Source organism: Opisthocomus hoazin, chromosome 13, assembly GCF_030867145.1.
Source record: "Opisthocomus hoazin isolate bOpiHoa1 chromosome 13, bOpiHoa1.hap1, whole genome shotgun sequence".
Classification (NCBI taxonomy): Eukaryota; Metazoa; Chordata; class Aves; order Opisthocomiformes; family Opisthocomidae; genus Opisthocomus; species Opisthocomus hoazin.
In genome coordinates, this window is record NC_134426.1 from 27,154,982 (window position 1) to 27,180,333 (window position 25,352).

The window sequence follows — 25,352 nt, forward strand, 5'->3', positions numbered from 1 at the left end:
GCACCCAGGATGTCTCCTGCGCCATCGCACCGTCACATGGGTGCCTCGAGCTGCTCCAGTGTCTGCATGGTGCTGCGGCAGGGGTGTTGGGGGGTGGGTCTGCTGGTCGCTGAGACCCCCTCCGGCATGGGGAAGGGCTCCTGGCCCTGCTCCCCCAGGCTGGGGCTGGGGACACCAGGAAGGACCCCTGCCCACCGCCCCAGACCCTGCTGCAGCACTGCCCGTGCCGCTAAAGGACAGCCAATAACGCCAGCTAGTGGCAGCACTTATTATGTGTATATATAAAAAATTATATATGTATATACAAAATGTATTTGTGTGTAGGTATAGTGGGTGAGCGTGTGGAACGACAGATAAGCGTGCGTGGGCGGCGGGTTCTGCTTTGCGGCGGGGACTTGAGGTTTCGTAGAATCACGGAGTCGCAGAACGGTTTGGGTTGGAAGGGACCTTAGAGATCACCTGGTGCCAACCCCCTGCCATGGGCAGGGACCCCTTCCACCAGCCCAGGGTGCTCCAAGCTCCGTCCAACCTGGCCTTGAGCACTGCCAGGGAGGGGGCATCTTCCACCTCTCTGGGCAACATGGGCCAGGGCCTCACCACCCCCATTGTAAAGAATTTCTTTCTCATATTTAATCTGAATCTTCCCTCTTTCAGCTTGAAGCCATCACCCCATGTCCTGTCCCTACAGGCCCTTGTCCAAGCCCCTCTCCAGCTCTCTCGCAGCCCCTCCAGGCCCTGGCAGCTGCTCTAAGGTCTCCCCGCAACCTTCTGTCCTCCAGGCTGAGCAGCCCCAGCTCTCCCAGCCTCTCCTCCCAGCAGAGGGGTTCCAGCCCTCGCATCATCGCTGTGGCTCCTCCGGCCCCGCTCCCACAGCTCCAGCTCTGCCCTGTGCTGAGGGCTCCAGAGCTGGACGCAGGACTCCCAGGGGGGTCTCAGCAGAGCGGGGCAGAGGGGCAGAATCCCCCCCCTCGCCCTCCTGCCCACGCTGCTGGGGGTGCAGCCCAGGGGATGGTTGGGTTTCTTTGCTGTGAGTGCACATTGCTGGGTCATGTTGAGCTTCTGGTCACCCAGCACCCCCAAGCCCTTCTCCTCAGGGAGTTGCCCTGACCCATATGCAGGACCTTGACGTTGACCTTGTTGAACCCCATGAGGCTGGCACAGGCCCAGCTCTCCAGCCTGTCCAGGTCCCCCTGGACGGCATCCCTTCCCTCCCATGTGTGACTGCACCACGCAGCTCGGTGTTGTCGGCAAAGTTGCTGAGGGTGCCCTCCACCCTGCTGTCCATGTCGCTGACAAAGATGTTAAATGTCCCTGGTCCCAGTACCGACTGCTGAGGAACACCACTTGTCACTGGTCTCCACTTGGACATGGAGCTGTTGACCACAACTCTGTTGAGTGCGACCATCCACCCAGTTCCTTGTCTATGAGTTGGCCATGGACCAGCTGTGCCATCAGTGGGTGATGCCCCATCAGCTGGTGATGCCCCAACAGTGGGTGATGCCCCAACAGTGGGTGATGCCCCATCAGCGGGTGATGCCCCATCAGTGGGTGATGCCCCATCAGCGGGTGATGCCCCAACAGTGGGTGATGCCCCATCAGCGGGTGATGCCCCATCAGTGGGTGATGCCCCATCAGCGGGTGATGCCCCATCAGCTGGTGATGCCCCATCAGTGGGTGATGCCCCATCAGCTGGTGATGCCCCATTGGTGGGTGATGCCCCATCAGTGGGTGATGCCCCATCAGCTGGTGATGCCCCATCAGCTGGTGATGCCCCAACAGTGGGTGATGCCCCATCAGCTGGGTGATGCCCCATCAGCGGGTGATGCCCCATCAGTGGGTGATGCCCCATCAGCTGGTGATGCCCCATCAGCTGGTGATGCCCCATCAGTGGGTGATGCTGCACCGCGGGCCCTGGGCGTGCGGGAGCTGCCGTGGGCGGACGCAGTGCCGGAGCGTGCGGTGCCCTGAGGTCCCCTTTTGGCACATGACTCTCTCGTGTCACCCGTCACCCAGCTGTGCCGCCGGTGAGTCACCGCCGCAGTGGGGCTCACGGGCAAGCGGCTGCGGCGTCAGCGCCGACTCCTCTGACCTGTCCCGATGGCAGCTGGGACCTGCGGAGGAAGGGACCGTCCCCTGCGCCGTGGGCAGTGTCCCCAGCCCTCCCGCGTGGCTCGGAGCGCGGCGGCACGTGGCATCCGCGGTGCCTTGGTGCGAGGCGGCGATGGGCTCGGTTTCAGGTGGATCCTCTCTCCAGCCCTGCAGCAGGAGGGCTTGTTCGCTGGCGGTGCAAGCACAGCGTAAGCTTGGTGTAAACATGGTGTAACCTTGGTGCAAATGTGGTGTAAGCTTGGTGCAAGCACGGTGTGAGGTTGGTATAAACATGGCGTGAGCTTGGTGCAAGCACAGCGTAAGCTTGGTGTAAACATGGTGTAACCTTGGTGCAAGCATAGTGTAAGTGTGGTGCAAGCGTGGTGTGGGCTTGGTACAAACATGGCGTGAGCTTGGTGCAAGCACAGTGTAAGCTTGGTGCAAATACGGTGTAACCTTGGTGCAAGCATGGTGTAAGCTTGGTGCAAGCACAGCGTGAACTTGGTACAAACATGGTGTGAGCTTGGTGCAAGCACAGTGTGAGCTTGATGCAAACATGGTGCAAGCTTGGTGCAAACATGGTGTAAGCTTGGTGCAAGCATGGTGTAAGCGTGGTGCAAGTGTGGCGTGGGCTTGGTGGAAGCACAGCGTAAGCTTGGTGCAAACATGGCGTGAGCTTACTGCAAACATGGTGTAAGCTTGGTGCAAATATGGTGTAAGCTTGGTGCAAGCGCGGTGTCGGCTTGGTACAAACATGGCGTAAGCTTGGTGCAAGCATGGCGTAAGTGTGGTGCAAGCACAGTGTGAGCTTGATGCAAATGTGTAAGCTTGGTGCAAGCATGGTGTAAGCGTGGTGCAAGCGCAGTGTGGGCTTGGTACAAACATGGCATGAGCTTGGTGCAAGCACAGCGTAAGCTTGGTGCAAACATGGCGTGAGCTTGGCCGAGGGCACCGCTGTCCCCGTGGCCGGGCAGCGTGGTGTTGGCACGGTGTGATTAATCCACGGAGCCCCCTGCCAACATCCCCGGGGCTGGGGGAGCGTGGGGGGGACCCCCGGCCCCCGCAGCCTGTGAGCTGGGGTTAATTAGCCGTATCGTTATCTCAGCTCGCGTACTTGCGGGTGTTATTAATGGCTGTGAGAGCATCCAGTCTGGTTTGGGACCGCGCCGCGTCGCCGTGACACCCTTCAATGGCTTCGTCCCGGGATGGGGAACCAGCCTGAAGGGTGCCGAGCCCCGGCGTGCCGTGAGCCGGAGGGTGCTGAGCCGAAGGATGCCCTGAGCAGCCCGGGAGGGTCCCGTCCGCGGCCAAGGCGCTGATTCGGTGCCAAAGCCGGCAGCGTGCCGGCAGGGCTCAGCACCCACCGCTGGCTGGGTCCCTGTGGCCGAGCTCCGGGCACGAACCCATCCGTGGGGTCTCCGTGACGTCCAGCCGGAGCACGGGGGGGTCATTCCCTGCGGAGAGGGACGCTCCGGGGGCTCTCGGCGTTGGTGTGCGGGGTCCAGCGGTTGCCGGTCCCTGGGGAGCTGTGTGGCGGGCGCTGCGGGGGGCCCTGCACCCCACGGCAGCGATGCTGCAGAACCCCCAAGCACCCCTGTCCCGGGGGGACCCGTGTCTTGGCTTCGCTCATCGGCAAGGAGCATCCATGCTGGGCACTTGCAGCGAGGATCACGGGGCAAATCCTGCATCTTTGGGGCAGGTTCAGCCCAGCGGTGCCCGGTGCTGCGGCTGGGCTGTGCCGGCACAGCCCGGAGCACCCCAGATCCCGCGGCGCAGCCACGATGGTGCCGGGCGCCCGTCGACCTGCCGGGGACTCGCTGGGCTGGTTCGGAGCAGAGGCAGCCAGTTGTTTGATGGGTTTTTTTTCCATTACCGTTATTATTTTTCACCCTCAGATGCGTGCCACGCGGCTCTGCCGTACATTAGTGCGCCCGGCTCCGTCCCACTTTCCTGTTTGTCTAACTTTTTGACCCTGGAGAATTCAAATCTATTTTCTTTCCTCTTCCTTTCTAAAAAAAAAAAAACAACCCAAACCTATATTAACCTGGCTCAATAGGAGGCATTTTCTTGAACGTATTAAAAAATCCAGACTTGTAAATTAATTTGTTCATGTTGTACAATGGCAGTGCAGATGGACTCATTAGCATGCACACAACAAATAATTATAGATGAATTTTTAGCTGGCCTGCTTAATGGGCTTGCTGGGTTAATTATGTCAATGTATAATTACATCAGCCCTGGGAGACATAATGGCACACCCTGCTGAGCAGACACCAGCTAATGATGGTGTAATGCTGACGGGGGAAGACGGACGGCTCGGCACGCACCTGCTTACCTCGGCACAAACCGCCATTGTCTGCGCCCCAACGGGCTGGCGCTGGTGACACCGGGGCCACCGGTGCCGCGGGTGCCACCGCCTCGCTCGGGGCGGCCATGCCCCCAGCGCAGCCCTCGCCGGTGCCTCGGGGCGGGCGATGGAGAGCGTGGGGTTGAGGGGCGTCCCCGTGGCACCCCGCGGCGTGGGAGGGCACGCCGGGAGCGGGGTGGGCGGCGGGTCCCCGGGGTGGTGGGACATCCCTACCGCTGACCCCCGTGTCCCGCAGACCCCGCTCCTGTGCTGGAGGCTGCCCGGAGCCTGGAGGACCGGCTGCAGCGGCTCCAGCGCCTCGAGCCCGACGCCGTCCCGCTGAAGGACCTCAGCCGCCCCTGGAAGAAGCACCCGGAGCTCGTCGGCACCAAAGGTACCCCCCGCTGCCGGCCACCGCGTCGGACGACGGTGGCAGTGGCGGTCCCCAGCCGCGTCCCCCCCAGCACCTTCGAGCATCCCCGGGATGCAGGGGGTCTCCGGGCCGGGACCCATCCGCTGCCCACCGCTGCTGTCCCCTGCGCGGCTGTCTGAAACGTGTCCCCCCGCAGAGCGCAGAGAGGGGACGTCGCCGGCGGCCGGGCTCGCGGCAGCGGCCGAGCCCCCGCTCTCCGGCGTCGACGGCAAAGCGCCGTGCGCGGAGACCTCGCTGCGGAGAAATGAGGCAGAGAGGCAGAAGTACGTGAGTGCTGGGGACGGGGCTGCGCGCCCCGCGGACGGGGTCGTTTCGGGGTGCCGGGGGGACACGTGGCTCTGTCCCCGCTCCGGCACGGGGGTGTCCATCTGTCCTTCCCTCTCCTCCTTCCCTTTGTGCCTCCTTTGCTCTCCGGGCGGAGAGCGGACGCCCAGGAACCTGATACAGAGTCTTGGGTGCTCCGAGCATCCGTGTGTCCGTCCGTCCCCTCTCCCGGGCGGTTTTTGGGCACGGGCAGAGCCGGGGCAGGTCCCCTCTGCCAGGTCCTTGCGCCGTCTCCCTGGCACGAGGCTTTGCTCGGGCAAACGGGTTCAATCCAGGGCGACGGATGGACGAGCCTCGTTAAATGGCCTTTTAATTTGGAGGCTCCCGGCTTTCCCGCTGCCTTCGTTGTTATTCCTCAACACGCTGCGCTGGGAAACAAATGAGGAATCTTTAAACCCTAAATTGCAGATCTCTGCGAGTAAGTTCCTGGCAAGCGCAGGCTATAAATAATGCAGAATAACTTTTCCCTGATTGCTTCCCCCCACCTCCAATTAATTACAGGTGGGGGTGGGCTGCCATCGCCCCCCCCGTTGGAGGGGTTTCAGCCGCAGGGATCAGGACCATTCTCAGCCCAAAGTGAATTTTTTTACCCCCGGGGCAATTTTTTTACACGCCACGGGGTAACGTGGTTTGACCACCTCCCGCAATCCGCCGGCGGGTCTTTGCCCCGGCGTCACCGAGCGGTGGGGACGCGGCGAGGGGGTCTCCGCGCGCTCTCGGGGGGCTGCGGGGTCGGCGCGGCCGCGGTGCCGCCGGCGCGGCGGTGATGCCCGTCTCTCGCAGGGGGCTGCAGGAAGCTCAGGTCACTTTGGCTGCTCGGCTCGGGGAGGCAGAGGAGAAGATCAAAGTGCTCCACGCAGGTAGCGGGGCCGGGACGGGGGTTGCCGGCCGTGGGGGACCAAGCCTTCACCCCATGCTCACCCTCCTCTTCCTCTTCCCAGCGCTGAAGGCCACCCAGACGGAGCTGCTGGAGCTGCGGTGTAAATACGACGAGGAAGCTGCGTCCAAGTAAGTCAGCGGCGATGCCCGGTCGTGCCCGGAGGCCGCTGGCGTGCCCGAGGCTGAGCCCTGTGGCAGTGCCGGGCTGTCCCCGCGGTGCTGCCGAAGGGCTGGAGGAGCTGAGATGCTTCCAGCATCCCAAACCCCGGGGGGCTCCTTAAGCCTGAGGCAGGAGCCCTCGCCGGCGATGGGGGGCTGTGTCCGTGCCCCCGTGCCGGCTGACGCCGCTTGCTTTCTCGTCGCAGGGCGGACGAGGTAGCCATGATCATGACGAACCTCGAAAAAGCCAACCAGGTGAGCCGGGAGGTGACCCCCCCCAGCCAGCACAGGGCACGTACCCCGCTCCCCCCCCGTGCCACGCTCAGCCGCGGCCCCCCCGGCGCTGACGGGCTTCACCCCGCAGAGCCCCGGTGCTGCACCCACCGCAGCACCCCGAGCATCCTCGATGTCTGTCCCCGAAAATGGGACGGGGCGGCCAGGCTGCTGGGCTGGGGAGCCCTACCAAGGGGGGGGCTCTGTTTGGCTTTGCCCTGTGGCTCCTCCAGACCAGCCTGGTGGGACCCCTGGTCCCGTGCTGGGCTGGGGGGGGGTCAGTGGTGTGGGTGGGCTTCTGCCAGGCTCCGTTTCGGCTGCTGGAGCCAGCGTTTGTCAGCGCCAGCCTCTCGCAGGCGTTTTAGGGCACGACCCCCCCACCCCCCAGTGATGCTTTCTGGTGTAATTACTGCTGGTTCTGTCCCTTCCTATTCTTTAGTTTGATTTAATTCTGAAAATGTAGCTACAAATAAACGCGTGTGGATAATAAAAGAGGCTTAAAGAGCAATTTGCATGGAAATACGGCCTTTGGGGTGGAAAAGGCACTGTCCTGGAGGTGGTCTGGGTGCCCAGGGACGGGGACCGGGAACTGCGCTGGGGAGCTGAAATACCTGGCTGGGCTTATGGTGGTGGTGGGAGCGGGATGCTCGGGAGAGGCGCGGGTCGGTGCCGACCCTGGGGCCCCTCTCCGCCCTGCGCGGGGTGCGATGAGCCCTGGGTGCCGGGCCCGACGCGCTCTCTGCTCTCTTGCAGCGAGCGGAGGCGGCGCAGAGGGAAGTGGAGAGCTTGAGGGAGCAGCTGGCGGCCGTCAACAGCTCCCTCCGCCTGGCCTGCTGCTCCCCGCCGGGCGCTGCCGGGGTGAGGGCACCCCGTCATGGCTGGGAGCACCCCAGCGGGGCTGGCAGCACCCCGTCATGGGTGGGAGCACCCCATTGTAGCTGGCAGCACCCCATTTTTGGCTGGGAACACCTAATTCAGGCCAGGAGCACCCCATCGCGGCCGGGAGCATCATATCGCTGCTGGGAGCATCCCATCATGGCCGGGAGCACCCCATCATGGCTGGGAGCACCCCATGATGGCCAGGAGCACCCTGTCATGGCTGGGAGCACCCCATTGCGGCCGGGAGCACCCCATCGCGGCTGGCAGCATCATATCGCTGCTGGGAGCACCCCATCATGGCTGGGAGCACCCCGTGATGGCCAGGAGCACCCTGTCATGGCCGGGAGCACCCCATTGCGGCCGGGAGCATCTGTCGTAGCCAGGAGCATCCCACTGCACTCGGGAGCACCCTGTAGCAGCCAGGAGCACCCTAGTATGTTCAGGAGCACCCCGTTGTGCTTAGGAGCACCCCGTTGTGTTCAGGAGCACCCACTGTGTTTGGGAACAAACCCGAAATGCCCGGGGAGGGGGACAGGCACCCCCACATCACCGAGCAGACGTACCTGGGAGACCAGTAAGGGCAGAGGAAAGGTCTGTCCCTGCCCACGGCTGCGTCCCTGCCCCAGGTCCCCGTCCCAGTCCTGGGCTCGCCTGCTGCTCATGGGGACACGTCTGACGGGGAGGGTGGCCCTTGTCCCCGCGTCGGGCGGCCGGGAGCTGACGGTGTCCCCTCTCCCGGCAGGACAAAGTGAACTATTCCATGTGCTCAGGGTCCAGGCTGGAGGTGGCTCTGGCCGCCAAGGACCGGGAGATCCTGCGGCTCCTGAAGGACGTCCAGCACCTCCAGAGCTCGCTGCAGGAGCTGGAGGAGTCCTCCGCCACCCAGATCGCCGAGCTGGAGGGGCAGCTGGCCGCCAAGAACGAAGCCATCGAGGTGCGCCCGCGGGGAGGTTGGGGTGGGGGGGAGCCGTGCCGGGTGCGCGCCGGGAGCCGGCTGCGAGGACTCCCCCCACTCTGCTCCGCAGAAGCTGGAGGAGAAGCTGCAGGCGCAGGCGGACTACGAGGAGATCAAAACGGAGCTGAGGTACGGCTCGACCGGCACCCACGCCTGCTGCCTGGCTGTCCCCCGGCCGGCCGGGTGCCCCCGGCACCCACAGCACACTTCTAGTCACTCCCCTTGTCTCCCTCCCAGCATCCTGAAGGCGATGAAGGTGGCCTCGGCCAGCTGCAGCCTTCCCCAGGCAAGTGCCGCGGTGCGTGCCGATGCGCCGGCCGGGCTGGGACACGCGTGCCCGTCCTGCCGCCCGTGCCTCCGCCGCCCGTTCCCATCTCGGCTTGGCTCCTTGCAGACCATATCGAAGGCGGAGGAGGCCCTGCTGCTGGGGAAGGAGGCTTTCTACCCCTCCCAGAAGTACCTGCTGGAGAAGCCCAGCCTGCTGGCCAGCACTGGTAGGGTCCCCGGGTCCCGCGGCATCGCTGGTCGCGCCGGGAGCATCCCTGGGAACACGGGGCAGCAGGGCCGGATCCTGCGCCGGCTGTGGGCAGGAGCCGGGAGCCAGCAGCGGGGCTGGGGGGTGGACCAGGGGTGGGATGCCACCTGGGGAAACTGAGGCAGGAGATGCTTTGCCGCGGGGCCGTGCCGGGGCTGCCGGCCGGGGGGACTCTAGTGCGTCTCCCTCTCTCTCCTTCATCTCTAGAGGAGGATCACTCCGAAGACGAGTCGGGGAAGGATTCGCTGGGCATGGAGCAGCCGTACCCATCCCCCCAGCACGCCCCGGCGGACGAACCCCCCTCCCCCACTCCCCTCCCGCCTCTGCCCGGCCCCGCCATGGCCCCCGACGGCCCCCGGACTTTCTCACTGTCCCCCTTCCCGGGGGGCGAGCGCCTTGCGGGGGACCCCAAGGCCCCCCACCTCCCGCCGCCTGCCTACAAGAGCGAGAGTGCCGGGGGAGGGCCGCCCTTCCCCTCCACCTTCTTCGGGGCCAAAAGCGGTGCCGTGCCCCCCGGCCCCGTGCCGGCCGCCGCCAGCCCACCCGGCGAGCCCCCCGAGGGCAGCGCCGGCAGCTCCGCCGACGAGGAGCAGCTGGACACGGCCGAAATCGCCTTCCAGGTGAAGGAGCAGCTGCTGAAGCACAACATCGGGCAGAGGGTCTTCGGGCATTACGTGCTGGGGCTGTCGCAGGGCTCCGTCAGCGAGATCCTGGCCCGGCCCAAGCCCTGGCGCAAGCTGACGGTGAAGGGCAAGGAGCCGTTCATCAAGATGAAGCAGTTCCTCTCCGACGAGCAGAACGTGCTGGCCCTGAGGACTATCCAGGTGCGCCAGAGAGGTGAGTGGTTGGGGTGGCCCCGGCCGACGGGTCCTGCCCCGGGGTGCTGCAGGCGGTGCCGTGGGATCCCTCCCGACGTGCCCTGGCAGCACCCTGGGGTGCCCCGTGCCGCGGAGGGGATGCTCGACAGCCCGCTGGTGCTGGTGGCACTTGAGGGTTGTCCCTGGTGGTCCCCCCGCTCCCCGCGGGGTGGGACGGAGCCCCGGCGAATGGTCGCCATTAACAACCGCCCGTCGTGGAAACCGCGTCCCCGGCCGCGCTTTACTCATTTGTTCTGACGAATGCCATTTAATTATTCATGAGGCTGTTTGGTGGCGTAGGAATCGGTGTGCTCGGGAATGTTTTGTTAAAATTAATGAGGTCTTAATGCGGCGGGACCTCGGCGCGGTGCTGGCACCGCCGGGCGCCGGGGATGGCGGCAGCCGGTCACTCGGTCCCTGCGCTGGCACAGGGTGGTACAGGTCCGTGCTCCGTGCATCTGCTGGTGTTTCAACCCGGAGGGCTCCGATTTATCCCCCGGATCCGATTCACAGAATCACAGAATCACAGAATGGTCGGGGTTGGAAGGGACCTCTGTGGGTCACCCAGCCCAACCCCCTGCCCAAGCAGGGTCACCCAGAGCAGGCTGCACAGCACCGCGGCCAGGCGGGGCTGGAATATCTCCAGAGAAGGAGACTCCACAGCCTCCCTGGGCAGCCTGGGCCAGGGCTCCGTCACCCTCAGAGGGAAGAAGTTCTTCCTCATCTTCAGACAGAACTTCCTGTGCCTCAGTTTGTGCCCGTTGCCCCTTGTCCTGTCGCTGGGCACCACTGGAAAGAGTCTGGCCCCATCCTCCTGACACCCACCCTGCAGATATTTAGAGGCATTTCTAAGGTCCCCTCTCAGCCTTCTCTTCTCCAGGCTGAACAAGCCCAGCTCCCTCAGCCTCTCCTCGTAGGAGAGATGCTCCAGTCCCCTCATCATCCTCGTAGCCCTCCGCTGGACTCTCTCCAGTAGCTCCTCATCTTTCTTGAACTGGGGAGCCCAGAACTGGATACAGTACTCTAGATGAGGCCTCACTAGGGCAGCATGAAGCAACCCTTCGCCTGCGCAGGCGGGAGGGCACGGTGCTGGGGGACGCGGTCCCCATGCCCGTGCCTCCGCTCAGCTCCCTGCACGCCGGCGGGCAGCCGGTGCCCTTGGATGGGGCGAGCAAGGTGGCTGGGGGACGCCGTGCCGGAGGCGAGAGCTGGCAGCCGGGGCGACTGGGGCTCTAACCGGGAGTGACATTTGTCTGAAATCCAGTGTCCCTAAAAATAACCGAAGGCGAGGAGCAGTAAATGCTTCCTGACATCCAAGCGGAGCTTGTAAAACCAGCGCCGGTGACAAAGCTGTTACCCTGCCTCTTTGATCAGGTAGCATCACGCCGCGGATAAGGACGCCCGAGACCGGCTCTGACGACGCCATCAAAAGCATCCTGGAGCAGGCGAAGAAGGAGATCGAGTCGCAGAAGGGAGGTGGGTTGTCCTGGGGGTGACCGAGCCCCGGCTCTGCCCCCGTGGGAGCAGCACCCGGAGGGATGCTGGCGGCTGGGTGCTGAAACACCCGCAGAACCGACGGCGTCTGGCACGGGGGTCTCTGCCCCCACCAAGCCCAGCGCTCACGGCAGTCCTGGGCGGGATGGCCCTGAATGCCCTGGAGCTGGCACCTGGGCTGGAGCAGCCCTGGCAGGGCCAAAATGGGTTTTATTTGACATTTTCCCTGCTCATGCCCATAGAGATGGGGCCATGGGGAGATCTTAGGGACGGAAGACGCTCCACACAGCGGCGTTCGTACCTGGGCTTTCAGAATCTTTGGCTCAACCCTTTCCTCCCCTCCCTGCTCCAAAACAGATGATTAAATGAGGATGCAGGATCCATCTGGCGTGAGGAATCATTAAGGCAGCTGCGCTCACAGTCAATTACAAGACATGAAATACGTTAGAGCAGGTAGTCTGCTGAGAAAGCAGGATCCCGGAGAATTAAATTAGACAGGAACGGTGAAAAAAAACAGGCAGGGAAAACAAACGTGTTTATCTATTGCCGTCGTTGGTAATGGGATTTATTTCCAAAAAAAGAAGCTTGTTTGGAGCTGGGGGTGTCGCAGCTTTTGCTTTGCGGGTGCTGCTGCTCCCTCTTCTGCTCTGCACCCGTGCGGGGCGTCCGCGTGGTGGAGTGCTCCGCACCGGACTGGGCTAAAATCCCTTTTTTTTCCTTTATTTCGAGTTACAGCCACACGGTAAAACGATGCGTGCCGCTCCTCGGGGCTCCCCTCACCCCTTTTCCTTCGCAGGGGAACCCAAAACGCCGTCGGCATCGCAGGCGGCGGCCAACGGGGCGGGCGGCAGCGGCTCGGAGGACGCCATCAAGAGCATCCTGGAGCAGGCGCGGCGCGAGATGCAGGCGCAGCAGCAGGCGCTGCTGGAGATGGAGTCGGGGGGCAGCGGGCGCCCCGGGGACACGCCGCCCGCCGAACGCTCCACGCTGGCCGCCGTCAACCAGAACGTCGTCCCGACCTACGTCAAGCAGGAGGAGGGGAGCAGGGCCAGCCCCGGCCCCCCGCAGACCCCCCTGGCCGTCCTCTCGCCCGCCGCCTTCGTCCAGAGCATCATCCGGAAGGTGAAGTCGGAGATCGGTGACGCCGGCTCCTACTTCGACCAGCACTGGGCGTCGGAGCGGAGCCTGCTCAGCCGACCCTACACCTCCGTCTCGCCTTCGCTCTCCTCCTCCTCCTCGAGCTACTCCAGCATGGCCAACGGCCGGGGCTGGCCGCGGGGCGAGCCTGGCGAGGGTGGTGCTAACGAGGACGAGCTGCCGCCGGCGGACGACGAACCCCACCGGCTGACGGAGGTGAAGGCGGAGGGAGCCGGCGCGGAGCCGGCAGCCGGCGGTCGTCTCTCCTACTACCCCGCCTACGTGTCACGGACCCTGAAGCCCACGGTGCCGCCGCTGACGCCGGAGCAGTACGAGATGTACATGTACAGGGAGGTGGACACGCTGGAGCTGACCCGGCAGGTCAAGGAGAAGTTGGCCAAGAACGGCATCTGCCAGAGGATCTTCGGAGAGAAGGTACCAGCCGGGACGAGGCGGGTGCGGTGTCCCCTCTGCTCCAAGACCCAGAACCTGGGGCTCGTCGGTGGCCTCTGCCAGCTCCTTCCAGGGTCCCTGCTCTCTCTGGTGGGTTTCCCCGTGGAGGATGCTGAGTCCTCAGGGTCTGACCCAACCCCAAGCAGTCACCACCAACTGGCTGGTGGCACTTCCCACCAGGAACGCCCTGTCCCCTGCGCGGAGCCCTGCGGGGACCGTCCTCCCAGCCCACCGGGTATCCTCAGGGGACCCACCATGGTCCCAGCACCCGTGGCTGGGGCCAAGGGGTCCGGCTGTGCCGTGAGGGTGGAGGGCGGGCAGCAGGCCGGCGCGGGGGGACCATGCCCCGGTCCTGGCGGGTGACGCCTGCGCCGTGCCTAGGTGCTGGGGCTGTCGCAGGGCAGCGTGAGCGACATGCTGTCGCGGCCCAAGCCGTGGAGCAAGCTGACGCAGAAGGGTCGGGAGCCCTTCATCCGCATGCAGCTCTGGCTGACCGACCAGCTGGGCCAAGGCATCAGCCAGCAGCAGACCCCCTCCCAGGGTAAGTGCCACCGCCGGCGTCTCCGGGGTCCCTCTGTGCCGTCAGCGTCCCTGGCACTTCTGCATCTGTCCCATTGTATCCTACCCCTGTCCCAGCACCCCTGCCTGCACCCCGACCCTGGGAAGCTCATTTCATCCCCCTCTGATGCATCCGACTCATTTGAAACCCCGTAATTAGTCGCTTAGACAGTAGGGCCGTTAGATCCTTCAGACATTACTTTGTCAGAAATCATAGAATCCCAGAATGTCAGGGGTTGGCAGGGCCCTCTGTGGGTCACCCAGCCCAACCCCCTGCCCAAGCAGGGTCACCCAGAGCAGGCTGCACAGCACCGCGGCCAGGCGGGTCTGGAATATCTCCAGAGAAGGAGACTCCACAGCCTCCCTGGGCAGCCTGGGCCAGGGCTCCGGCACCCTCAGAGGGAAGAAGTTCTTCCTCGGGTTCAGCTGGAGCTTCCTCTGCTTCAGTTTGTGCCCGTTGCCCCTTGTCCTGTCGCTGGGCACCACTGGAAAGAGTCTGGCCCCGTCCTCCTGACCCCCACCCTGCAGATATTTAGAGGCATTTCTAAGGTCCCCTCTCAGCCTTCTCTTCTCCAGGCTGAACAAGCCCAGCTCCCTCAGCCTCTCCTCGTAGGAGAGATGTTCCAGTCCCCTCCTCATCCTCGCAGCCCTCCGCTGGACTCTCTCCAGTAGCTCCTCATCTTTCTTGAACTGGGGAGCCCAGCACTGGACACAGCACTGCAGATGGGGCCTCACCAGGGCAGAGCAGAGGGGGAGGAGAACCTCCCTCGCCCTGCTGCCCACACTCCTCTTGATGCACCCCAGGATGCCATTGGCCTTCTTGGCACCCAGGGCACGCTGCTGGCTCATGGTCAATCTGTCGTCCACCAGGATATCCAGGTTGTCATCTAGGGGGTTTTTTTAAAACAAAAAAGGAAAACCACAACAAAAATCCTTGGCTTTGTGCCTGGCATGAAGAAAACACTGGGGTTTTTTATATTAGCGGTGTTTTCTCTCTTTCACTGTTCCACCGGCACCTCCCTCTTTGCCACAGCTGCTGGAAAGGCTCGGCTGGCGTCTCCCCTTCGGAGGGCAGAGCCATGGGATCCCCAAAATAGCCCTCCCGCTCCCGCCGAGTCCCCGCCGCTCTCCCCTCCGGCCGTCCCCGCTGACCCCTCTCCCCCGGTGTCGCGCAGCCAGCCCGGCGGAGCCCCAGCCGTCCCCCTCGCCGCCCCCCAGCCCCGCCGAGCACGAGAAGGGCTGCCAGGAGCCCCTCACCCTGGCCTTGGAGAGCAGCAAAGAAAACCAGCAGCCCGAGAGCCGGTCGACGCCTGCGCTGGGTGGGAAGGCGTACCCCAACAGCCAGGGACCCGTCGGCATCCAGGAGATCGTGGCCATGTCCCCCGAGCTGGACACCTACTCCATCACCAAGAAGATCAAGGAGGTCTTGACGGACAATAATTTAGGTGCGGACCTTCTCCCCGCCCGGGTTTTCGGGAGCTGCTGGTGAAGCCGCGTGGATGCATCCCCCGATTCGCGTAGCCGCAGCTTCTCTGAGGATGCTCGGGGTGGGGGATCCCGGCACGCTGGGGAGGGTGCTGGCCGGGAACCGGGGTGCACCCGCTGCGCGGGGGGACGGCAGCGCCCGCCCCACCGCTCTGCCCTGCTCTAACCACCTCTGCTTCTCCTCTGCCAGGCCAGCGGCTGTTCGGGGAGAGCATCCTGGGCCTGACGCAGGGCTCGGTGTCCGATCTCCTCTCCAGACCCAAGCCGTGGCACAAGCTGAGCCTGAAGGGGAGGGAGCCCTTCGTCCGCATGCAGCTCTGGCTCAACGACCCCCACAACGTGGAGAAGCTGCGCGACATGAAGAAGCTGGAGAAGAAAGGTGAGGGTCGGGGCGATGCAGCCCCCAGCCCGCGTCCGGGGTGCTGGCCGAGCGGGGGGCTCCTTGGGCTGGGGGGGCGAGCGGCGCGCAGCTGGGTCTCCTCTCCCACAGCCTACCTGAAACGTCGGTACGGGCTGATGAGCGCCGGCTCGGACAGCGAGTCCCCCAGCGCCCGCTCCGACTGCGCCAGCCCCAGCCTGCAGCCGCAGGACCTCAGCCTCCTCCAGATCAAGAAGCCGCGGGTGGTGCTGGCCCCAGAGGAGAAGGAAGCCCTGAAGAAAGCCTACCAGCTGGAGCCCTACCCCTCCCAGCAGACCATCGAGCTGCTCTCCTTCCAGCTCAACCTCAAGACCAACACCGTCATCAACTGGTTCCACAACTACAGGTACGGGCGCTCCCCGGGCTTCGGACGTCTCACGGTGCCGTGCCACCACGGTGGTGTCACTGTTCCAGCCCTCACAGTCCCTCTTGGCTGGACAGGGAGGTGCAGACCCACACGTGGTCGCTGGAGGTCCCTGGGTGCAGGATTGCCCCCGAAATGCTGCGTGTGCCCTGGCTGGTGGCTGGTCAGGAGGTGTCAGCCACCTTGACCAAGTCATGCTGAGCATCTAAAGAGGTGACCGTGCTCATGTCCACCTGGCTCACTGGTGCGGTACCGAGCAGGAGCTCCACGATGCAGGGGGGAAAGCCTTATGGAGGCTCCTGGAGTGCAGGAATCCGTCCCCGCAGCAGCCCGGCCCGGGGCAGCAGCATGGGCTTCATCCTTGGGGGGTACTGCAGGTGGACACGTGGCTCCTGAATCCTCCCCAGACCCACACCAAGAGCCGCCCGCTCTCTGTGTCAGCAGCCTGGGTGATGGGTTGTGCCCCTTCCCCTGTATATAAACCAGTATAAAAAGATGTAGAAGGGCTTGTGTCGAGCCCGTGGAGCCCCTGACTCGCCCCTGGGCAGCACAAAGCAGATGGTCAGTGTTTATGGGAGCCGGCTGAGGTTTCTCCCACGAAGCCATCGTATGGGGAGAGCTGGAAAAATCAGGCTTTTTGGTGCTGCATTGGCTTCTGGGGTTTTTAAATCCGTGACTTTTCCGCTTGTGTGGTTCCAGGAAAGCCCCTCCTGCTCTTGGTAAACACAACAGCTGTCCAATAAACCTTTGAAAATTGTTATTTATTAAACAACAACAGCAAAAGGCTGTGGAAAACGCTTGCAAAACTGGCTCGGTTTGGCTAGAAACAGCCCAAAGTGTTGCAAAATCCGGTCCCCATGTTGAAGTGCAGTGATTCTGCCCTGAAAAAATGTTTTAAAGGCTGGCAAGGCGGGGTTTTCCCTCTCGGTGTCGTCGCGTTTTTCTGGTTGGAGATGCTTTTTCAGGACGTGGCGGGTGGCGGTTGCCGACGCTCCCTGGTTGTGTCCCGTCAGGTCACGGATGCGCCGGGAGATGCTGGTGGAGGGCACGCAGGACAACGACACGGACCCGGAGCAGAGCGGCGGGGCGGCCGTCCCGGGGCGCCGGGCCCCCCGCAGCCCCGATTCGGATGCCGAGGACCCTAAACCCGCATTGGGCAAGGGCGAGCATCCCTGCGCCGTGAAGGTGAAGGAGGAGCAGGGGGAGGCGGGCGGCTGGGGCCGCCGGCGGGACTCACGCAGCCCGGCCGGGGCGGCTGAGGGGACCGGACCTCCCCAGGAGGAGCGGGGGGCAGCCCCCCACGCCGCCGCCCCCAGCGCCGGCAGCCTCCCGCGGCGGGGAGGCCGTGCCGGTGCCGCCGCCGTGGGACCCCCACCGCCGCCACCGCCGCATCCCGACAGCTCCCAGTCCTCCGCTGGGTCGTCCTGTTGCAGCTTGGAGGTCTCCCCGACGTCACCCTCAGCAGCCTCCTCGCCCGGCCTCGCCGGCTCGGCCTCGCCGGGGCCATCTTCCGCCGGGCCGGTTTCACCGGCGCTGCCGCCGGCTCCCGGCCCCCGGCTCAGCACCAGCGTCCAGCGGCGCCACGAGAAGATGGCCAACCTCAACAACATCATCCACCGCCTGGAGCGGGCCGCCAACCGCGAGGAGGCCCTCGAGTGGGAGTTCTGACATCCCCCCGCCGCCCTAAATATATATACGCACCCACATATATATATATATATATATTTTGTTAAATGCAGCACGCACCGAGAGGCGACAGGCGGCCGGCGCCACGGAAGGGAGCACCCGTGGAAAGGGGAGGGCCCCCCCCGCTACGAAGCCACCGCCCCCGGCTTTGTTTTAAATGTGAAAAACTGGGAACAATTTTAGACAGGAAAAGGAAAAAAAAAAAAAAACCCCACAAAAAATATTTATAGACCTCTTTTAGATATTTTAATAAAAGGATACTTTGGAATTTATTAACAGCTGAAGCTGCTTTGATATTAAAGATAGCTCTAAAATCAAGATGATGTAGCAGTCGTGTCATTAAATGTACACTGAAGTCTTGTAGTTTGCCACTGGATGAGATTAAAAACAAAAACAAACCAACAAAAAACCCCACAGAGAAGACTTAACTGAGCCAAGCCATCAAGAAGCACTCTGAGACTGACCAAATCTAATGAAACTTTTCGCCGAGCGGTTTCCACCTCCGTCTGTAAGACGCCGCGTCGCTTCTGCCCCAGCCAGAGACTGCGTCATAGTCCCTGAAGACTCTAAAGCGCAATCCTTCGTACGTCGAGTATCTGTTTCCTTCTGGTGGTTCATGTTTTTTGAAGCCTTTGTAACGCAGAATGTCCCGTGCGGTTGTACCTGTTGTAGAAGTGTCTGCGATAGCCTGCTGGAACAAGACGTAGCATGGTCCCAACGCCGTCCCTCGCGCTTCCTCCAGCGGTGGCAGCCCCGCTACGGCACGGCGCGGCTCCTGCCAGCTCCCAGAGGGAGAGAAAAAATCAGGTGAAAGCAAAGCGAGCGACCTGTGCTAGCGAGGTGGGACGAGGTACCCGGGCGCGATGCTCAGGGGCGGCTCCGGCTCACTGGGGATGGACGTCCATGGATTCCCGGTTCCCCGCGCTCTGCCGTCGCCCGCTTGGGAAAGAAAAGGCGATGGAGCCTCCGAGCTTTGCCCCTGCGGCACCAGTGCTTGGGGAGCAGCACCCAGAAATCCCGAGCCTCCCCGGGGCTGCTCCCAGCATCGCAGCCGGCTCCCATGGCTGAAGCACTTTGTTTTTAGGGAGAGCACCCGTGCAGGAGGAGCATCCCCTCGCCGCGGCCGTATCCCCGCCACTGGCTGCCGGGGAAGCCGGGACGAGCCCCGGGGCGTCGCGCCAGGCTCCTGCCTGACCTGAACTGGCCAAAGCGCCGTCGAGCTCTGGCTTTTTCAGGGCTGACCCCGCGCGAAGGCGCAGGAGCTTGGTGATGGCACCGTCCCGGCGCACTCCCCGCTGCCAGCCGGCCTCTGCTAACGAAATGCCTTGAAACAACGCGGCGCGGCGCGTGCTGGGCTGCCCTGTCCCCTGTCCGCACGGCATCAGCCGTCGCCCACCGCGGCCCCGGCCGTCGGGAGGGCTCCCCTGCCAGGCTCCGAGGCTATGCATTGACTGATTTTCCACTGTCTACGTTTTTATCAGAATAGAAGGTATTTTTATATTTGGGTGATAGTCGATGAGCGATGCTCAAAGCGGCTCGGCGAAGGCACGGCTCTCCTCGCCCCGGCGAGCCCCAGCTTGCCCGCGGCCGCTCTTTTCCCCGCCGCCGCGCTGCAGAAGGTCGAGGTGCGACCGGTGACCGCTCCTCTCTCGTCGCGTGCTGGCGGGAGCTTTAGTGGAACGGGATTCGAGGCAGCACTTGGGATGGTCTTGAACGTGGCAATCCTGTTGTATTAAAGCTAGCGGGACACCGGTCGCGTTTCTGTTAGGCTCACGTACCGCACTTCAAAAGTTTCTATGAGATCGGTGAACTTTGTTTAACGATTTTGGAAGGAGTTCTGTAAAAGAGCCGCTAAATACAGAAGTTGGATACGACTCTGGCCTCGGGGTGTGATTCGTCTGGAGGCGGCCGGGCTGGGAGCTCCTCTCGCCTCCGCCCGGCGCCTGGGTTGGTGTTGGCTCCCTTGGAAGTCGCAGCCTTGCTTGGGGTTTGTGGCTGTCGTGAACACCTCCTGGTGATGGGGAAAGGGGGGTGGAAATGGTGTTAAATGGGCCTGCTCCAGCTCAGGGTGCGATCCTGCCCCGGGAACAGCCCTGTGCTCATCCCCGGTGCGGGTTTGCTCCTGCCCCCGGGGTAGCTCAGCATCCTCCGGCGCGAGGTCCGCTCCGGAGCCAGCCGTCACCGAGCGAGTTTGCAGCGTCCGACGCGAGGCAGGGGTGTTCACGTTTGAGGAATTAATAAATCCATATGTTGCGTATCTGTTGAAGCTCGTTTGTCGGCTAACATGTTGGGAAGGATTTACTTTTAGTGAATATCTGAACGTCTGGAGAAGCCGGGCCGGCTGCCATGGAAACCGGGGTCTTCCTCCGCAGCCGACTGACGGGGCCGGGTGAACCATCTGGGTGCTGCGGGTGCAGCCGCACCCTGGCTGCCCTCGGCGGCACCGATCCAAACACCGACAGCCGGGCTCCACACTCCACGGTGCTCCTGGCGAGCGAGCGACCCTGGCTGGCTCTGTGCCTCAGTTTCCCCAAGATTAGCAAGAAGCTGGAGATGTCCATGCAGGTGGGACGTCACGGGCAGGGACACGGGGTCACATTGGCCGCTTACGGGACAGCGGGGTCCCCAGTGCCTGCACAGCACCGACACCAGCCCCAGCAAGGGGAGAGATATTTTGTCCCTGGCTAAGACCGTTGGCAGAGGGTTGGGGATGTCCCACCAAGGGTGGAGGGCCACCCAAACAGGGGCACCTAAACCTGGGCTTGGTGCTGCCAAACATGGTGCTGCCTGTAAGCCGGGTTTGGAGGGATGGGTGTAACGGCCCACCGAGCCTGTAACACACCAGCAACTCACGCCGGGGCCCCCAGTGCCGTTTCCACTGGTGAAACTGGGAGGGTTGTGCTCCCAGTCAGTCGCCCAGCGCTTTTCCAGTGCCCAAACCCCCGTGTTGGTCACCTGTGCCTGGCTCTTCAGGCCACCACGGAGGGCAGAACCGTGCTGTCCCTGTCATGGGATCACCCTGGTGCTGTGTGTCCTGATGTCCCCATGGTGGCACCGTCCTGTTCCATCCCATCCCATCCCATCCCATCCCATCCCATCCCATCCCATCCCATCCCATCCCATTCCATCCTGTCCCATCCCATCCCATCCCATCCCAACCCATCCCATCCCATTCCATCCTGTCCCATCCCATCCCATCCCATCCCATCCCATCCCGTCCCGTCCCGTCCCGTCCCGTCCCATCCCTGTGGGCAGACGTGGGGCTCCAGGGCTCTGTGAGACCCTGGCGCTGGCAGCGTCCCACCTGGGTGACACGGTCCCTGCCCAGCCCCACGGACCCAGTGGGGACAGGAGATTAAACCGGAGGATGAATTCCCACCGGGGCCCCCCTCCCCCGGGGCTGCAAGGCGCAAATGAGAACCGAAGCCAGCAGGGAATTTCTGAAACCACTTTTAACGTAGCAAAATCTTGTGCCTGTCCCAAGGGGGGGTAAACAGAGCCTGAGCCACCCGGCCCAAAGCCAGGGCACCCCAGCTGCTCCCCCCAACCCGGAGCAGGTCCCCCCCCCTCCCGCCCAGCAGCTTTAGTGTCGATATAAACCATCGGGGAAATCAAAGCAACACCGGCACGAGGCACCGGCTTCGCTCCGGTTCGGCGCGTGAATCACTCGACACCCTGCGCCGCTGACACACACGTTCCTGTTCGCCGCCGTGAGCGATGCTTCCCCTTCGTCAGCTGGACCGGGCACGATGCCCTGCCCCGAAACATCCGCCCGGCACAGCCGTGCCCGCAGCCGCCACGTTCCCCGCGGGTCCGCCGGCTGCAAGCAGCGATGGCCCCGGGCGAAGGGCCCGTGGCGGGGGGTCGGCAGCTCCCCGGGCAGCCAGGGCAGCCGTTACGGAAGGGCTGCGCTCGCTGATATTTTAATTTTCAAACCACATCCTGCTGGAGGAGAGGGATCCGGCGGAGCTCGGCCGCCCTCGGCCCCTTGCTTGTGCCAGGCAGGGAGGGGAAGGCGGTAGCTGGCTCCCTCGCTGCGCAACGCTCCGGCAGGGGCTCAGGCGGGTGGGATCCCACCAAAATCCTCCTCTGGAAGCACTGTCGGTGCGTGGCCCCGCCGCAAGAGCAGCAAGAGGCCCCACCAGACCGAGCGCAGTGGTCGGTTCCCAGGAGGCACCAGCCAGCAAGTGGTTTGTAGCTTGCTTGTGCTGGGTGGACCACCCCGCACCCACCATCGGCACGGAGCAGCACTGGTGTCCCTCGGTGCCGGGCTCTCGGTGGCACCAGCAGCAGGTGTCCATCACCGCCCCGGACCGGGCTGCACATCCCGGGGTGAGGAGGGGACCGAGGCGGCACTGGGGACTGAGGTGGCACCAGGGATGATCACCCCCTCCCTGCCACAGGTCCTGGTGGGTCCCCAGGGCTCGGCCACCTCTCAAGGCCGGTGGCCACGCTGCCTCTCCAGCCAGTCCTGCCGCAGCCGGGCCACCTCCCGGCCGTACTGCTCGTGGAGCCGGCAGAAGGTGGACGGGCTCTCGGCCGCAGCCGCCCCGGCGCTGCCCGCCTCACCGCTCGACGCCCGCCTGCGTGGCGGCAGCGGCGGTGGCCGCGGGTTGCCCTCGCCGTCATGCCCACCGCAGACAGAGGTATCAGGCGGCCGCTCGGCTCCTGGCACGTTGTTCCACACCGCGCAGCCGTTCTCCTTCGGCGGGACGGCGGGCAGCGCCGGCAGCCGCTCCTGCGACCGCTCTGGCCCCGAGGACTTCGGCTTCCAGGAGCCAGGTGACTGCCGGCCGCCTCCGCCTCCGCCGGCCGGCCCCCAGCGCATCTCCTCCAGCTGCTTCTCCAGCTCCCGCACCACCAGGCGCATGTAGTCGAAGCTGGCTCGCGACAGCGACTTCACCCACGACTCCATGGCGGCCTGGCTCTCGGCCGCCAGCACGTAGGTGCGAGACTTGGCCCCGCCGAAGCGGATGGCGAAGGCGTAGTCCTCGGCCGAGTCGCAGAGCTCCACGGTGCAACCCTCCAGCACGATGACGCCCACCGGTTCCCGGCTCTCCCGCTCCTCGAAGTAGAAGAGCATGTTGCCCTTCAGCACGAACCAGCGGCGGTGGTACGCCGTGTGCCGCTCGCCGCGCTTGTAGAGGAAGCCGGCGTTGTCGGCAGGGGAGTCGCAGGTGGCGTAAAAGGCCAGGCTCCGCTCGTTCAGCTTCATGGCTCCGCGCCCTGCGGGGACAGAGGGTGCTCAGCCGCGCGCCCGCGCGCCATGGGTGCGTCTTAATTGCACGGTGATGAGCTGCTGGCTTTCTGCTCCCGGCGGTGCCGTGACCGGAGGCGGGATGACCCCCCTCCCAGCCGAGGTGCTGCGTCCAGCGGGTGTCGGGTGGGTGGGGGGTCCCTGGGTCGGGGGTTTCCCCCCCAGCTGAGCGTTTTCCCACAGGGCTCGTCCCGGTGCTCCACGTCACCCGGCACAGGTGACCTTACCGCCGGCGCCGCGTTCGCCCTGCGTCGCCGCGCTCCACCCTCCCAGGGAGGGTTTATGGCCTGCGCCGCGGATCCGGCTGCCGCTCCGGAGAGCCGTGGCCACCAACTCTGTCACCCAGGCAAGGCCACCTCTCCCCTCGTCCCCCAGCCGCCGGTGACCTCGCCCGGCCAAGCTTCCCACCTGCCTCTAGCTCGGGTCTCCGGTGGGTTCCAGCATCGGCGACGCGCCGGTGGCCGTGGCGGAGGTGGGACAGCCGGATGGCGGCTCGGTTGGTGGTCCGGCACCCCGCTGTCCCCACGCTGGCCCCGAGATGCCCGCGGGTCTCGCCCGTCACCCCAGCCTGCGCGGCACGAGGCGGGTGGGCGCCGGGGCCGTTATTTCCCCGTTCAGCCACATCGCCCGGTTGAAGGTGACGGGACGGGGGGTCTTGGGGCGCCCAGCGACCCCTTCCCTCCCCCCCGGGGGGCTCCGGGACCTCTTTGGTGTCCCCCAAAGTCCCGGGGAGGTTCGGGAGAGGGGGAGCCGCCCTCCCCCAGCCCCGGAGGGCCCCGCTTCGAGTCGGCTCCCGCCCGCTCAGCCCCCCCCCGGCCCCGCACCCGGCCCCGCACCTTTGTCCTCGGCTCCCGCCGCCCCGGCTCGGCCCGGCCCCGCCCCAGTGGGCGGAGCGAGGCTCCCGCGCGGCTCCTCCCCCGCCGGCCCCGCCCCTCACCGCGGCCCCGGAGCTGGGAGGTGGGAGCGGGGTGCGGGGCGTGCGTGGATGTGTGCGTGGATTTCCCCTCTGCTCTGTCCCGGTGAGGCCCCATCTGCAGTGCTGGGTCCAGTGCTGGGCTCCCCAGTTCAAGAAAGATGAGGAGCTACTGGAGAGAGTCCAGTGGAGGGCTGCGAGGATGAGGAGGGGACTGGAGCATCTCTCCTACATGGAGAGGCTGAGGGAGCTGGGCTTGTTCAGCCTGGAGAAGAGAAGGCTGAGAGGGGACCTTAGAAATGCCTCTAAATATCTGCAGGGTGGGGGTCAGGAGGACGGGGCCAGACTCTTTCCAGTGGTGCCCAGCGACAGGACAAGGGGCAACGGGCACAAACTGGAGCAGAGGAAGCTCCAGCTGAAGATGAGGAAGAACTTCTTCCCTCTGAGGGTGACGGAGCCCTGGCCCAGGCTGCCCAGGGAGGCTGTGGAGTCTCCTTCTCTGGAGATATTCCAGCCCCGCCTGGCCGCGGTGCTGTGCAGCCTGCTCTGGGTGACCCTGCTTGGGCAGGGGGTTGGGCTGGGTGACCCCAGAGGTCCCTTCCAACCCCGACCATTCTGTGATTCTGTGATTATCGGCGTCCCTTTCCTCCAGTTTCCTCGTTCCCCCGCTCGGCTGCACAGCAACGAGAGTGTTTTAGCAAACGAGGCGTTGGCGCTCATTTACAGGCCCTCAGCTATGAGATCCTGCCGTCGGTGACCCCATGGTCTTCACCGGTCCCCCCTCCCGGAGATGTCCCCACCACCCTACGCGGCTGCTCAGGGCTCTGCCGTCTTCTGCTCGTGGTGGCAGCTTTCAGTTCACCGTGGGTTTTCCCCCCGTCACCTGTGGACTTTCTCTTTCGGGCTACAAAAAGGGATTTACACCAGCACTCCAACCACCCGGGCTTTATCTTCGCTGCCGAGCGGAGCGGCTCCGTCCAAGGCCGCGGGTGGGAAGCGTCGGGTCTCTCCGCGCCGCTTATCTCCCTGCCCTTTCGCACGGCACGACGAGGCGAGGGGGGAGCAAGATCTTTATTAGCCCAGATGGGGTGATGGGAGCACTCCCAGCTCTGCCTCCCTTCGCTGGGACCCCGCGTTGGCAGGGGCTGGTGTCCCCCCCCCGGAGAATTGCCCCAATTCCTCAAAAACGACCGGCAAAATTCCCCCCTCGCGGGGTTTTTGCTTCCCGTTGGGTCTTCCCTTGGGACGGTCGCGTGTCGCCGCGCGAGCTCCGGCACTTCCCCTTCGGAGCAGCCCCGTGATGTTTTCCTTGTTGTCCCCGCAGCCCGTGCCTCAGTTTCCCCAACTGGGAAAATGAAATTCCCGTGCTGAGCTTGACCGACCGCGGGGAAACGGGTGAAGCCAAGGGTCTGGCAGGGGGCGAGGGGCTGCCCTTGGCCGCCGTGTGGGACGTGGGCCGCCCTGGGCTTCCTGCTGCTCCCGTGACGGGTGACTTGGCGCAGCGGTTACGCAGCGGCGGGTGCTCGGCGGCTCAGCGAGGTGGGCCCTGAGTCACCGCCGGCGCTGGGGAAATCTGGGGGTGCCGGGGGGTGCTGAGGGGCCGTGGGGGAGAAGGGTGAGGGTCTCCGTGGTGACCAGCGGCCAGCGGACCCCAAATGGACGCAGGAGCTGTGCCCCGGGGTTCAAGGCGAACAAATCGTGGCGGCCGCAGAACCCCCGGCGTGGGGCTGGTGAGACACCCCCCCCCTCCCCACAGACGATGTATTTTGGGGTGTGGGCACCCCTGTCCCGCTCTGGGACACGTGAGATTCCCCACCCCACACAGGTCTCCAGCCTGGCACCTCGGGGGGCGGGCACT

At 64.4% G+C, this 25,352-nt stretch overlaps 3 protein-coding genes across 9 annotated transcripts in view; 2 read left to right on the forward strand and 1 right to left on the reverse strand.

The window, feature by feature from the left end:
- CUX2 (cut like homeobox 2) overlaps window positions 1–17,536 on the forward strand; it is a 75,038-nt gene extending 57,502 nt beyond the window's left edge. For 4 of the 5 annotated variants that reach the window (XM_075434788.1, XM_075434790.1, XM_075434789.1 and 1 more), the window contains 17 exons: window positions 4,692–4,829; window positions 5,005–5,131; window positions 5,976–6,052; window positions 6,134–6,200; window positions 6,437–6,485; window positions 7,257–7,361; window positions 8,125–8,316; window positions 8,408–8,466; window positions 8,575–8,831; window positions 9,080–9,709; window positions 11,104–11,205; window positions 12,020–12,795; window positions 13,195–13,354; window positions 14,547–14,816; window positions 15,047–15,235; window positions 15,347–15,620; window positions 16,652–17,536. In XM_075434788.1, the coding sequence (XP_075290903.1) occupies window positions 4,692–4,829; window positions 5,005–5,131; window positions 5,976–6,052; window positions 6,134–6,200; window positions 6,437–6,485; window positions 7,257–7,361; window positions 8,125–8,316; window positions 8,408–8,466; window positions 8,575–8,831; window positions 9,080–9,709; window positions 11,104–11,205; window positions 12,020–12,795; window positions 13,195–13,354; window positions 14,547–14,816; window positions 15,047–15,235; window positions 15,347–15,620; window positions 16,652–17,306 (4,127 nt within the window). In that variant the 3' untranslated portion in view covers window positions 17,307–17,536. The remainder of the gene's footprint in view (window positions 1–4,691; window positions 4,830–5,004; window positions 5,132–5,975; window positions 6,053–6,133; window positions 6,201–6,436; window positions 6,486–7,256; window positions 7,362–8,124; window positions 8,317–8,407; window positions 8,467–8,574; window positions 8,832–9,079; window positions 9,710–11,103; window positions 11,206–12,019; window positions 12,796–13,194; window positions 13,355–14,546; window positions 14,817–15,046; window positions 15,236–15,346; window positions 15,621–16,651) is intronic. The other variant, XM_075434787.1, reaches the window with a different exon arrangement.
- Window positions 17,537–20,918: 3,382 nt separating this feature from the next.
- PHETA1 (PH domain containing endocytic trafficking adaptor 1) lies at window positions 20,919–23,450 on the reverse strand. Of its 2 annotated transcripts, none has more exons than XM_075434757.1 (2): window positions 23,418–23,450; window positions 20,919–22,550 (listed from the first exon to the last, which is right to left on the reverse strand). In XM_075434757.1, exon 2 carries the CDS (start codon window positions 22,537–22,539, stop codon window positions 21,760–21,762), a length of 780 nt encoding a protein of 259 aa, XP_075290872.1. In that variant the 5' UTR covers window positions 22,540–22,550; window positions 23,418–23,450; the 3' UTR covers window positions 20,919–21,759. The 2 variants fall into 2 exon arrangements, with proteins under 2 accessions (XP_075290872.1, XP_075290873.1); XM_075434758.1 differs by lacking the exon at window positions 23,418–23,450 and adding an exon at window positions 22,990–23,143.
- A 1,374-nt stretch (window positions 23,451–24,824) lies between these two features.
- Window positions 24,825–25,352, forward strand: part of SH2B3 (SH2B adaptor protein 3) — a 30,027-nt gene continuing 29,499 nt past the window's right edge. Inside the window, exons 1-2 of one of the 2 annotated variants that reach the window (XM_075434767.1) lie at window positions 24,825–25,033; window positions 25,160–25,224. The gene's annotated coding sequence lies outside the window, so the exon portion shown is untranslated. The remainder of the gene's footprint in view (window positions 25,034–25,159; window positions 25,225–25,352) is intronic. The other variant, XM_075434768.1, reaches the window with a different exon arrangement.

Excerpts from the sequence above, each read along its gene's own strand:
- PHETA1 (XM_075434757.1), bottom strand. The coding sequence starts at position 22,539 with ATGAAGCTGAACGAGCGGAGCCTGGCCTTTTACGCCACCTGCGACTCC.